The sequence below is a fragment of the Chiloscyllium plagiosum genome, chromosome 1 (genome assembly GCF_004010195.1).
Source record: "Chiloscyllium plagiosum isolate BGI_BamShark_2017 chromosome 1, ASM401019v2, whole genome shotgun sequence".
Lineage (NCBI taxonomy): Eukaryota > Metazoa > Chordata > Chondrichthyes > Orectolobiformes > Hemiscylliidae > Chiloscyllium > Chiloscyllium plagiosum.
In genome coordinates, this window is record NC_057710.1 from 34147530 (window position 1) to 34162654 (window position 15125).

The 15125-nt window shown below is 39.0% G+C and overlaps 1 protein-coding gene across 1 annotated transcript in view; it reads right to left on the reverse strand.

The window, feature by feature from the left end:
* The window catches only part of myo5b (myosin VB), a 265930-nt gene that overhangs the window by 140833 nt on the left and 109972 nt on the right, over positions 1 to 15125 (reverse strand). Inside the window, exons 6-7 of the mRNA XM_043674299.1 lie at positions 12795 to 12938; positions 9367 to 9448 (exon numbers count right to left, since the gene is read on the reverse strand). Of these exons, the coding sequence (XP_043530234.1) occupies positions 9367 to 9448; positions 12795 to 12938 (226 nt within the window). The remainder of the gene's footprint in view (positions 1 to 9366; positions 9449 to 12794; positions 12939 to 15125) is intronic.

The window sequence follows — 15125 nt, forward strand, 5'->3', positions numbered from 1 at the left end:
CTGTAACACAACTTGCCAACTCTTATACTCAGTGCCCTCACCAATGAAGACAAGCATATCATATGACTTCATCACCACTGTATCCACTTTCAGGGAGCGATAGGACTTGCACTCCTAGATCTTTATGTACATTAATGCTCCTAAGGGTCCTGCTATTTACTGTACACTCACCTTTGATAAACTTCCTCATTATTCAAGCAACTTTCATTTCATCTGCAAACTTACTTATCAGACCCCCTATATTTTCATCCAAAAAGCAAATGACAAAGGTCCAAACACTGATCCTTGCAGAACACCACTGCTAACAGATATTCACTCAGAAAAACACCTCTCCACAATTGCCTTCTCTGGCCAAGCTAATTTTGTATCAAACTTATCAACTCATCGTGGAGCAAGTGACTTGATTAGATTAGATAATCTACAGTGTGGAAACAGGCCATTTGGCCCAACAAGTCCACACCGACCCTCTGAAGAGTAATCCATCCAAACCCATTCTCCTTCTGACTAATGCATCTAACACTATGGACAATTTAGCATGGTCAATTCACCTGACCTGCACATCTTTGGACTGTGGGAGGAAACCGGAACACCCAGAGAAAACCCACACAGACACAGGGAGAATGTGCAAACTCCACACAGACAGTCGTCCAAGGCTGGAATCGAACCTGGAGCCCTGGCGCTGAGGCAGCAGTGCTAACCATTGAGCCACTGTGCCGCCCCCTTAATCTTCTGGATCAACCTATCACGAGGAGCTCTGTCAAATATAGTCAGAGATCACCAAAGGAAACAGACCCTTTGATTCAACTTGCTCATGCTGACCAGATATTCCAACATAAGCTAGTCCCATTTGCCAGCACTTGGTCCATATCCCTCTAAACCCTTCCTATTCATATACCCACCCAGATGCCTTTTAAATATTGCAATTATACCAGCCTCTACCACTTCCTCTGGCACCACCCTTTGCATGATAATAGTGCCCCTTAGGTCTCATTCATATCTTTCCCCTGTCACCCTAAACCTATGCCGTCTAGTTCTGGACTCCACCACCCCAGGGAAAAGACCTTGTCTACTTATCCTATTGAATGCCCCAATTGTTTTTATAAACCTCTGTAAAGGTCACCACTAAACCTCTGACATTCCAGGGAAAGCAGCCCCAGTCTATTCAACCTCTTCCCATAGCACAAACCCTCAACCTTGGCAACATCCTTGTAAATCTTTTCTGAACCCTTTCAAGTTTCACAGCATCCTTCTGATAGGAAGGAGACCAGAATTGCATGCAATATTCAAAAGTGGCCTAATCAACATCCTGTACAGCCGCAACATGACCTCCCAACTCTTAAAGTCCTTGTCGACAACGTCCTTTGCCCTACACTCAATCACCATCTTCACTTCCTCAAAAAACTCAATCAAATTTGAGACATCACCCCATCCCTCCCCAATATAGCCCTGCTGACAATACCTAATAAGGGCATTATTTTACGAATGCAAGTACTTTACAGTGCGCTCACTGTTACAATGTAGGAGAGGTGGCAGCTGATTTACACACAGCAAGTTCCAACAAATAATGCCATAACAACCAGATGATTGCTGTCAGCGATATTGGTTGAGGAAAAGACATTGGTGACGGCACCAGGTTGACTCCCCTGCTCTTCACTAAAGGAATGTCATGAAATCGTAGTCAGGGACTCAGCTCAAACTTTCACTCAAAAGGTGGTATTTCTAGCATTGCACATTTCCCTCAGTAGTGTTCTGGAGCATCAGCCTAAACTTTCTGTTCCAACAGAACAAATAATATAATATAAATTGGAAAGCTCCCTCCTTCATGCCAAGCATTTACAATGAGACTCTTGTTCAACCTTCTCAAGGGCAACCAGGACTGTGTGATAAATACTGGCCAGCCAGCAATATCCACAACCCAGAAGTGTACGTAAAAAAAATTAGCATGTCCTAGTCTGCAATTACACCACAATTTATGCTAGTAATTTAGTAGAATGGATGTTATAAAGTATTAAGCTATTAAGTTTCTGTAATGGACTGGAAACACAGTGACAAAGAATTTCATTAAAATTTAAAAATAATAAAAATCTATTGATCATTTTGAATTAGCTGTGTTTACTGGAAATAAGAACAGGTGGCCAGTATGTGTCTCCAGGCCCACAGCAGCATGATTGACTCTAATTGACTCCAATCTCCACCTCCACCACTCCCTCCCCCCACCTTACTCCTGCCACCCCTCAACCCAGTCAAAAACCAGGCTTCCAACTTGCTAAACTGAGGAACATTCATTTCTATCCACTATAAAGTGAATTGAAATGGCTGACTTGATGACCTGATTGGGGTCTCCTTACCCAAGTTTACTTATCCTTTTTATTCAGATTTTAGTCAATTACATTTATTCAACAAGACTCCTGAACTTTCTTGAAAATGCTGTGAGAAATCAGCAAATTCGTTGAAGTGAAAGGCTGGAAATTAACATTCCGAATGAGTAAATGAACCACGAAGTTCATTTGAGGGTTTTTGAGGCTTACAATGCTCAGCACAAAGGATTAAAACTGAATATGATTAAATTAATTATTAAACATGCTGTGATAATTAGAATATCTTCAATGTAGTTTTCATTTACAATCAGAATACTGACATCTGTCCACAGTATTTATTTGGAAAATGTCTCAGATGACACAATCTCTTGAGCCACATATCATTTGGCTGAAATCCATAACTGTCATAAATTAGCACAAATGAGAGAGACAGGGTGACTTACGATATTGGTTGCAACCAATTTGGACTGAAGAAAGAATGATTGAATGACTGACTAATTTTGGCCAAGCTGCAAACCACAGTCACACTGTTGAGAAAAGTACAGAAAGAGTCCCAGTAGAAGATGGACAGAAAGAATCATGGAAAATTAAAGGGAAAACCACTGTGGCCCATTTCCATATATCTCAACGGACTCCAATAAAATTATCCACTAGTTTGTATTGCTGACCGAGAATTGGTACATGGAATGGGAAATCAACAGGAATGGGAAGTCAACTGGAACAGCAGCATGATTGACTCTTAACTGACTCCAACCTCCACCTCCACCAGCCCTAACCCTGCCCCATCTCACTCCCATTAGCTACCCCATTTTTGCATTTTACAAAACAAATCTGGACAACATTTTCTTAAGACCATTTTCCAATGATAATAAATTATCCTCCTTTAGTTTCTCTTTGTCATTCAATTATCAAATATCTACAAACAATCTTTGCTATCTCTTTTCAAAATGTCTATTTGCATCCAACACTGACCAAGTTTAAAATAATTCATCACCATTCCACATCAATTTTTTTTGAGAGAGATTCATAATGTGATATCCCATGGACTTTCTTCCACTTCTCTTTTTGAGCAGCCCTATAAAGGTTTTCACTCCTCATTTCAAAGCATCCATTTCTTCCACATAATTTGGCAAGAAAAATAAACAGACAGACATTCACCCAAACATTGTTGCTCACTTCTGCACATCTCAAGGTCAAAGACAAAACATTCAAAGGCAATGAGCAATTTAATATCAGAGGAATGGGTCTTGAATTCCTTCAAAAAAAAACAGAAAATTGATAAAAATTGATTTTTCTACATTACAAGATATTTGACAAAGATTTTCCAAAGAAATTATTTTCTATGGGACAAATTAGAGATAATGAAAAGAATTTTTTTAAAAATGCATAGGAACCGCATGATTCATATAAATGAAATAATTAAAAATGATTCGTAATCAAATTCGAGGTGGCATTCTCATTGCATCAGTGTTAAAGCAGGCAATCACTAGAGATCATGGCTTGCAGTTGGTTAAAGTACAGCATTATACCAACTGGAAATAAATTTGTACATTCAGTCACTATGTACAGCATGCTACAATTATACTGACACTTAAGGTAATTTACTGACTTGCAGAGAAATGGTATCAATTTCTATTGACTTGGCTTGGTAAAAATGCTCAACCAGCTTATGACAATATTTTTGATTCTTATCTAGCATTTCTGTTCTAGCATGTGTTGCAAATTTCTAGATTTTTGTAGAATCATATTCACAGCAGCCCACTTGGTCCATCCAGTCCATGCTAGACAATTCAAATCAGTCCCATTACCCCCTTCCATTCCAAATGCTTATTTCACTTAAATGGTCATCCAATTTCCTTTTGAAATCATAAATCATTCCCCTTCCATCACCCTCATAGAACAAGCTTACAAATATTATCATCCAGAGAGTGTAGAAAAATCTTCCTCATATCCCCGCATATCTTCCCCAAAACATTAAAGCTGTGTTAGCAATAGTGGTTTCCAATGCCAGAGATATGGGAGCAAGTTCTGACTGAAAGGAAGAACAAGAAATTGATGAGGAAAGGAAAAAAAAAGGATATAAATTCAAGCGGAGAAGCATTGAGGTTGACGAAAAAAACTTCTATTGGCATGCAAAAGGATAAAGATTCACAAGGATAAATGTACGCCCATTACAGATGGGGGAAGGAGAATTTTTAACGGAGCAAAGAAAAATGGTGGAGAAATTCCTTTTCATATATCTTCATGGCAATGATTCAGAAAATCTCAGAAAAAGAGGCAACCAAGGGACTTCTAAAACTGAACTGGTGAAATAAGGCCACTGTTGGAATATTGCGTGCAATTCTGGTCTCCTTCCTATCGGAAAGATGTTGTGAAACTTGAAAGGGTTCAGAAAAGATTTTCAAGGATGTTGCCAGGGTTGGAGGATTTGAGCTACAGGAGAGGCTGAATAGGCTGGGGCTGTTTTCCCTGGAGCGTTGGAGGCTGAGGGGTGGCCTTATTCAGGTTTACAAAATTATGAGGGGCACGGATAGAATAAACAGACAAAGTCTTTTCCCTGGGGTGGGGGAGTCCAGAACTAGAGGACATAGGTTTAGGGTGAGAGGGGAAAGATATAAAAAGGGACCTAAGAGGCAACTTTTACTCGCCTCTTACATGTATGGAATGAACTGCCAGAGGAAATGGTGGAGGTTGGTACAATTGCAACATTTAAAAGGCATTTGGATAGGTATATGAATAGGAAGGGTTTGGAGGGATATAGGCCAGGTGCTAACAGGTGGGACTAGATTGGGTTGGGATATCTGGTAGGCATGGACAGGTTGGACCGAAGGGTCTGTTTCCATGCTGTACATCTCTATGACTCTATAATAACATTTGTTGAGGTTTGATAAATCTCCTGGACCAAATAAACTTCATCCCAGAGTGTTAAAAGAAGTAGTAACAGAAATAATGGATGAGTTGGCAGGTATTTATCATAATTCTAAAATGAAAGCAAAGAATTGTGGACAATGTGAATATAAAATAACTAAAAAAGGTGTTGGAGAAACTCAGCCGGTCTAACAACATTTATGGAGAGAGAAACAGTTGTTTTTTTTGAGGGCGCAGAAAAGATTTACAAGGATGTTGCTGGGATTGGCGGGTTATGAGCTAAGGGTAGAGGCTGAATAATGTGGAACTTTTCTCCCTGGAGTGTCAGAGACTGAAGAGTGACCAGAGGGCTATAAAATCACGAGGGGCATAGATAGGGTAAATGGCCTCAGGTTTTTTTGTAGGGTGGGGGAAGTCCAAAACTACGGGGCAGAGGTTTAGAGCGACAGGGGTAAGATTTTTTTAAAAAGACCTGAGGGGTAACTTTTTTAGGCAGAAAATGGTGCGCGCATGGAATGAGCTGAGAGGGGAAGTGGCAGAGGTGGATAAAATAACAATATTTAAAAGTCTTCCGGATGGGTATATGAATAGGAGGGGTTTGCAGGGATATGGGCCAAATGCTGGAGAATAGAACTAGGTCAGATTGGAATGTCCAGTCAGTGTAGATGAGTTGGTCCAAACTGTCTGATTTCATGCTGTATGATTCTTTCATTTTTCTTCAAATTGTTAACTGTTTCTCTCCCAAAGATGCTGCCAGACCTATGAAGTTCTCCAACACTTCATTTTTATCTTGCATAGTTCTATAAATTCTGGAAAGGTTCCTACTGGAAGGCTTCCGACTCGAAGTTGCCAAATGTTACTCCACTATTTAAAGGAGGTTGGTGCGGCATGTTGGCTCAATGGTTAGCACTGCTGTCTCACAGCACCAGGAATCTGGGTTCGATTCCACCCTCTGGCAACAGTCTGAGTAGAGTTTGCACATTGTCCCTGTGTCCACGTGGATTTCCTCCAGGTGCTCTGGTTTCTTCGCAAAGTCCAAAGATGTGCAGGTTAGGTGGATTAGCCGTGCTAAGTTGTCCTAAAGTGTCCAGGGGTGTGCGTGTTCGATGAATTATCAATGGGAAATGCAGGATTATGGGGATTGGGTGGGATGCTCTTCAGAGCATCAGTGTGAACTTGATGGGCTGATCCTATGAGGATGTGTGTAAAACTTCAGGCCTGATGTCTGACAGCAGTAGAAAGGAAAATATTGGAATCAGTTATAAAGAAGGAAGAAATAAACTATTAGAAAAAGATGTGCAAAATCAGGCAGAGTCAGTATGGACTTATGAAAGGGAAATCATGTTTGACAAACTCGGGAGATTTTTGGAGATGCTACTTGCAGCATAAACAAAGAAGAACAAGAGGATATGGTATATGTAGATTTTCAGAAGGTTTCTGAATATGGTCCCAGGGGAAGTAAGTAAATAAAATTAGAGTACATGGGAAACTCCTTCATATTTTCCTACATCATACCCATCGGCCTGATTTTTGCCTCCTCACTCAGCCGAACTACATCTGTCCCCAAACTCTTGTATTCTTCACAGCATACTTTCATAACTGCTTTGGTGCCTGCTGTAAATTTAGCTAACATGCCTTCACATCCTCAGCTACATCATTGATACAAATTGTAAAAGGTTTAAGTTCCACAGAGACCCCTTTGGGTCTTTGTTCGTCACACCCTACCAGACAATGATCTATTTCTGGATTCACTTTTGTTTTGTGCTAATGAGCCAATCTTGCACCCATGCTAATTTATTGCATTCATCACAGAGAGCTTTTATTTTTTACAATATCCCTTTATTTGCTCCTTTTTTGTATGCCTTCATGGTATAGGGTTTCTTTGGCTTAGCCAGTATTTATGGCTCATTCTCATTACTCAAGAAGTCGGTAAATTGCTTATCGGAGTTTTCCCTATCACTAATAATGGTGAGTTTTGTAGGCGTTCACCACCTTTCACAACTGGTTCTGGCAGAATAGCAGCACATGATCAGATCTAAGAGTTACTTAATCACTTAGCCCTGTTCATCGATGTAGTATCTGTAGCTTAGCGTGTACTCCTGAGTTAGTTTTAGGTTGGTATCTCATTTTTAGGGGTTTGTTTTAAAATATCCATTCGTCCATCTGAGTGTCACCAGCAAGGGCAACGTGTTGCCCGCACATAATTGCCCTTGACATGAATGGCTTGCTCTTTCATTTCAAAAGGCAGTTAATTGCAGTAGATCTGGAGTCATGTAGGTTGGACAAAGTAAGCAAAGTAGATTAAGACTCTTGTGGCACAGTGGCAGTGTCCCTAATGTCCCATTTGCCCCAAAGATGTGTAATAAAGTCTCTGAACAGGTTGATTAGAAAATGAAAAAAATATGGCAGACTTTCTTCCCTTAAAAAAGGGCATTATCGAATCAGTTGTTTAAAACAACAAATCGATGATGGATTTAACAGTCATTGTTAAAACTAGACATTTATTCCAGATAGGTTAACTGATCTTAACTGCCATCAGGCCACTGGATTATTAGTCCAGTAACTTGACTATGATGCCACCATTTCCTAATGAATGTCACATTGTATCATCAATGTGACCCTTCAAGGAGTTTAATCCATATCAAAATCCTGAAAAATGTTACACTATCCCTGTACTAGACTATCCCTGTAACTATCCTGCGATCTTCTACAAAGTAACCTACATTACAAAGCACTAAAAGGGCACAAAGCTAAAGAAAGAGTGCTAATTTATGATGAGACTATGCCATATTCATTATAGTGACAGCTCCTAATTGTGTTGTGGAGATCAAATCCTTGAAAGAAAGTTTCCTTCATCTTGTTGGCAAACCTTTAATTTGCAAATGTTTCACTACTTCATGAAAGCCCCTCCAAGTATTTTTTGCATTTATCAGACACCAAGTGCATAAATTATATTAACCAATCATTGTAGAAATTGATTCCAAACATTTTTCACTCCCACTCCAGTTTGCAAATTGATACGCACTACTTAAGTAGTAACATGTTGAGTTCAAGTTTATAATCTGCTTGTCCAACTGTTTTAACAGCTTGAATGTCACCAGTGTTATTTATATACTGAAGAATGATGCAGGCTGCATTATTATCAGCCACAAGAATACACAAGGCTAGAAAAGAATATTTCAGTCTAGCTGATTGGCTTCCGAGTTCAAAACAGAAAGTACAGTTTGCTCCCTATATCCCTAAATTGATTTCCCTCCAAAAACTACAGAGTCTATAACTTTCTCCCATTATTTAACATTTCACCAGGAGGATAATTCAAATATTAACCCCATATTATTTTTAAAACTGTGAAGCACAGAATTAAGAATTAATTCAGATTTTAAAAAAAAACACATTATTTAACAATACTAAAATGTATTCATTCATTGAAGAAACTCTTGTCCTCACCATTCATGGTCAAATTCAGGAGCTCATTGTATGCATGAAGTTTATCAAATAAATGTAACAAAATAATCTTTGATACATTATGATGATAATTATGGTCAAGCTAGTTAATCCAGGATTTTCATAATTTCTTGACTTTTATCCACTATATCTTTATCATTAGCCCTGGATTCCACATTTTATTAATTTCCTTCTTGACCTACTTTGCCATCTTTAAAGTTAATACTTAACTATCTCTGGGTCTCTGTTTTAAACAAAGCTGGTCCAGTGTCTATAAAGTTAACATACAAAAGATTTTGCTGCATTACCTGAAAAAGTACAGAGAAACTTGTGGATGCACTGTTGATGTTACCCCCTCAGCCAAAAACACCAAAAAGTCCAAACTGCTTCTTTTGGGACCTTGCTGCATAACAACAATGACAGCTCTTCAAATAGAATTAATTAAAGTAGCTACAAAGCACTTGGGTAATTCCTAGGGCATGCTGACATTCTATTTAAAACTCTTGTATTTTATTCAGAATAAACACAAGGAGGTAAGATTAAGCTGGTAATGCATACGAATCATCAGCAAGCAATGTATATCGCCTATATTAACATTTTGACTTCTCTAACAGCAATATGACTGTGGAAACATATCCAAAACAGTGCTTTTCTGGCAGTGAATTCATACACAAGGTGAAAGGTGAGAGTACATCTTTTTATTTCAGTATTGGAACAATTGGATGAACTAACTTACTTAGTTTCAGTTCTTTGAAATCGGGTCGATTGGCCGAGGCACACAACTGGTAGAAGATATGGTAGTTACGTTCATCTTCTGCCTAAACAAACAAAGACAAAGGCAAAAATGTTTTTCTCTTGGCAGAATTTTCTTTAACACCTTCTCTTCTTCCTATGCTCGATTCCTGCTTTACTTTTCTAATCAACCTGTTAAGAGATATTGTTACACATCTCTGGAGCAGATGGCATTGGGCCTCTCAGTCCAGGGTAGGGATACCACCACTGCACCATGGCCTCTTTATAGAAGACGTTGCGACTTGCTTCCAGGATGTCAACATGTAACACACAAACTAGTTTAGAAATATCCAGTTGATGCTCAAGGTAAGTTGTCCCTCCAAAGTTTGTTTGTTCTTAGGTAAAAAGAGGCTTTTTACATCACTCCAAGGTATTGAAGCACCAGTGCACTAAGTAGCTTGCAGTATGTTCACCTTGCTTTTCATTAATGCATGAGTTTTTTTTTTTTACAAGTAGCCTGGTTGAATTTGAGGTTTGTTTGAACTTTAATCGTTTTACAGCATTTGCCAGGTTACTATCCTCTTGAAAGCAATTTTAAAAAAATAAAATAGAATATGGTTGCAGTAGATTCTATCAATTGTTTGTGATGCCAAATGTAAATAAAACTGCGAAGAGGTTGAAAGTAACTAAATATCAAGTGTTCGGAGTGTTCAGAATTTAAACTAGAAATGCTATTTAATTATATTAATCAAGGATACACAGTTGATAGCTATTTTTCCCTGTTTTAAATCCAAGTACAAATTGCCCACCAGCTAACTAATTGAGATTTTTTTTAAAACCACTCAAGGGATCTGGGCTTCACTGGTTCAGCCAGCTCCACTGCCCACTCCTAGTTGCCTTGTGGTGGAGTTAATGTTGCGAGTGAGTTCCAGGATTGTGCTCCAGCTACAGCAAAGGTGATATATTTCCAAAATGAGGAAGATCACTGGAGCAGAACTGCAGGTGCCCATTCATTCAACATGGGCAACACTGGGTGGCTAACATTTATTACCGGTCCTAGTTGCCCTGGAGAAGGTCGCAGTGATCTGCTTTCTTGAACCTCTGCAGTCCATGTGCTGTAGGTAGACCAACAATGCCCTTACGGAGGGAATTGTGATATTTTTACCCAGAGAAACTGAAGGATTGGCAATATATTTCCAAATTTCACGTATCTGCTGCGTCTAGATGGTTGCGATCATGGGTTTAAAAATGCTGCCTAAGAAGCTTTTGTGAATTCCTACAGTACCTATTGCTGGCACTATTGTACGTCAGTGGTGGAAAATATTTGTGGTTGTGGTGCCAATCAAGCAGGTCATTTTATTTTGTTTGATGTCACTCTCCTCAAGTGTTGTTGGAGGTGCACTTATTTAGGCGGGTTGGGAGTACGCCGTCACATTCCTGATTTGTGTCTTTGAGACTGACTGTGTTGGAGTACAATTCTGCTGCTGCTGATGGCCCATGAGGCCTTATGGTTGACCAATCTAGATATGGTCAGAGTCTATCCCATTTAGCAACTCTAGCAGTGATGTCCCAGAACTGGTCACCAACAACGGCAACCAGCTTCCTATGTGTCAGGTATGACTCCAACCAGAAGAGAATCTTCCCCCCGAATACAACGGGGGAGCAGCCATAGAAAGCCAATTTGAGGTCTGGGTAACTCAGCATCCACTTCTTTTTCTGGTATTGGGTCTTTCCACCTTTGTCGACATAATTGAGCAGGACCACACAGCCTTACCAGCCTATTCTATCATTCAATACAATTAGGGCTAATCTTTTATCTCAACTCTACTTTTCTGCCCGCTCTTCATATGTCGATTGCCCATGATACCAAAATTCCATCTACCACAGCAATAAATATAGTCAGCGATGGACCATCAATTGCTCACTGATGTACAGAATTCCAAAGAATCACAATATTTTAAGTGAATTAATTCCTCATCTCAATCTCAAATGATAGTGTCGTCTCTTTCTGCCAAGATTTTATCTGCATGTTTCTCAATTCCCTAGTCAGAGGAAAACAACTTCTCAGTGTCTACAATGCAAAAACTCTTCAGAATCTTGCATGTTTCAAGGAATTCACATCTTACAGTTATAGGCTTTTGAGTTGGATGATCAACCATGATCACAACAAAAAGGCAGTGCAGGTTTAAAGGGCGGAATGGCCTACTCCTGCTCATATTTTTAATGTTTTTATGTTCTACGTAATTCCAGAGAGCAAGGTCTAATTTATTCTGCTCATAGGATAACTCTTTGAACCTAGAAAACAATCTAGTGAATCTTCACTGTACTGCTTCCAAAGCAAGCATATCCTTCCTCCAATATAGAGGCCAAAGGTGTGGCCTCCAAATTCCAACAAATGATACAGCTGCACTTGAAAATTCCCCAATACAGATTTTGGACATGCACCAATGCTTTACCACTTTGTGGCGCCACATCATCCCACCATAGTTAGACAACTTGAAAAGAAAGATAATTTCTAATATCAATAGAAAGTTAATTATTCCCAACAATTCTCAATCACAAAAATCACCCATTAGTCAGTAACCTTATAAATAGTACCACAGTCATTTCAGACCAATAATTAGGCTCGTTAAATTTAAATACATCAGGCAGATGACGGATACTTTACCAAAACTGTTGCTATACAGAGTAAAAATCATTTCAAATGACCTAACACATGATTGGAAGTGTAATATTCTTCTTTTGCATAAGGTGGAAAAGTCAGTTTCATAATTATGGTAATCACTTCCAGTTTTCAGCAAGAGGGAAATCTTATTATCTCTATTTTGGTGGGCCGTGCACACACACTGAGCAGTGCGGCTCTAATGTTACCTTCTTCCTCAAGACATTGATGGAACAGAAAGCACTCAAATATGCTGAATAATAAAAAAAAAGACAATAGTAGTGCGGGAACTAATTGGAGAGTGTAACTGGTAAAACTCAATGCTTAGGATAACAAATGAGTAAATGCAGATAATTTATTCATTAATTTAGGATAAATGCTCTTTTTGGAAATATGGATTACAATTCAACATTTGATATGTAAAAACATGCAAATCAAATTGACGTCATCAGACTGATACTTGTTATGATGTATTGACGAATTTAATTGTAAGGGCAAAGTAATAAGTTAGAACATTTTCAACCATGCAAGCAAAACCCAACACCAAAAGGGGGCAGCCAATTGGCGTTCAGCTGATCAATTACTGACCACACAAGGTTAGGTGAAAGTCATCATTTATTTTTGTATCTTCCTGTCTGCTTAGAATCTTTGGTGAAAAAGTTACATTTAACATATGTTCCACTCCATTTAATTTTACAGAGAATAACTTAAAGTTGATTTATTACGTGCATGACCTAATATATTTTACTGCAGACGTCATAGATACAAACCTGGAAAACCACTCTGGACTTTTCCAGCAGATAGGTTCGCATATTGGCACCAATTATATAATATTGTCGGTCAAAACCAATTTGGATGTATTTCCCAAAGCGACTGCTGTTATCATTCCTTGTCGTTTTCGCATTACCAATGGCCTATTTGAGAAGAAGAAACTTTGAAATTATTAAAACCTGATAATGACATATGAATCTGGATATGATAAGAAGCTCAGCATTTTAGAGAATCAATAGTGTTCCTACATGTGCAGTGGAGTTGCAAGTTAATTTTTCAACAGGCAAATCCACTTGATTATCCAAATCACAATCAGGGAAACATCAATCAACACAATCACCATTTATATAATGCCTTTAAAAGTAAGAGAGCATTAAAAAGTTCTTCAGCGTAGTGCTATAAGTTATAAAACCACATCGGGGTAATAGGTCAAATGACTAAAATCTTGAAATGAAGTAGGTTTTAAGTTGTATTTTAATGGAGAAAAGCGAGGTATAGGGAGGGAATTCCAGAGCTTGGGCTGTAGCAACTGAAGGCATGGGCACCAGTGGTGAATAATGATTAGGAATGCAAGAGACCTGCATTAGAAAAGTGCTGGTGTCTCCAAGGATGAGAGGAGATTACAGGGATAGGCAGAGGCAAGACAGAATTAGGAATAAGGATAAGAATTTTATGAATCCATGAAAATCCTTTAATATGACTGTTGCTTAGATAACTTGATGACATCACCAATATAAAAAACAGAAATTGCTGGAGAAACACAACAGGTCTGACAAAATCTGGGGAGAGAGAAACAGAGTTGGCATTTAGAGTCCAAAAGGACTTGTCTTTGGAACCTATGTTCTGAAGAAGTGTCATTTTGGACTCAAAATGTTTAACTGCTTCTCTCCGCACAGTTGTGGCCAGATCTGCAGAGTTCGTTCAGCACTTGTTTTATTTAGGATTTCTAGCATCCACAGATAGTCAATTTTCAGATATACACTGAGCCCTACTTCTTCACCATCTCTCCCAACCTTGCACTGCCAAAATGTCATAAGACTGGTTACCCAATATGAACTGTGTCCAATATGAGCTGTTGGTTTAGCTGTACCTTTATCCAACTAAACACTAAAACACTGAAGCTATCATCTTGAGTACTCACAATGAACCCAACTAACCCTCCACCAATTGCAGGCTGACGCTGAGAGTTTCCTATCTCTGATACACGCTAGCCAAGTTTCTAAGCCCACAAACTCCCCAATACAAGCAGCATCTATCTCCACCACCATAACATCAACTTTTCTCTCAAGCCAGTCACAAACAACCCATTCCCAACTCTTTTAACCAATTCCTGCCTTCAGCCACTGAAATACTGAATTCTCTAATTGATTCTGGACTCAGCTAATCCAATGTTCTTCTCACTTGCATGCCAACCTCTTTCTTTCCTGTACCAAGCCACACTCACCTATTCCCATATGTCTTCCTGGACTGCATGAAGGTTGGGACCACAAAATCCTACAATTTAAAATTTTCACTTTTGTTGTGTTTCAATTCTTTTATTATTTAGTCTTCCCTGTCCCTAGCCTCCAACTCCTGTGCATTCACCACTACTCTTACTGCTGAATTCTCCATTTAAGTGTAACTGGCATTTTGTGCATTTGACCATCCTACCACCAGCCATTTTCTGAAATTATACTGTTCTTCTTCACCTCCCTCACTTATGGTCATCCCTCTAGGCAAGCTCATCATAGTTTTAGCATCTTTTTTATCCAACTATACTTCTCTTAAGTACATTTTTTGTTTTAAATCGCTGAAATAAAAATCAATGTAAAGGTCAAAAGCTTTAAATTAAAATAACTGGTTTTTGATAACATCCTTTGTGTAATTTCCACCTTTTACAAATAACTCATGTCATTTGTTAAACTAGCAATTAGAAAAGCAGAATTAAGATGTGTAGATTTTTATTGCACCAATTTATTATTCAGTCTGGCTTAGCATTGAACATAGAAGAATACAGCACAGAACAGGCCCTTCGGCCCACGATGTTGTGCCGAACATTTGTCCTAGCTTAAGCACCCATCCATGTACCTATCCAATTGCCGCTTAAAGGTCACCAAAGATTCTGACTCTACCACTCCCACAGGCAGCGCATTCCATGCCCCCACCGCTCTCTGGGTAAAGAACCCACCCCTAACATCTCCCCGATACCTTCCACCCTTCACGTTAAATTTATGTCCCCTTGTAACACTCTGTTGTACCCGGGGAAAAAGTTTCTGACTGTCTACTCTATCTATTCCTCTGATCATCTTATAAACCTCTATCAAGTCACCCATCATCCTTCGCCGTTCCAA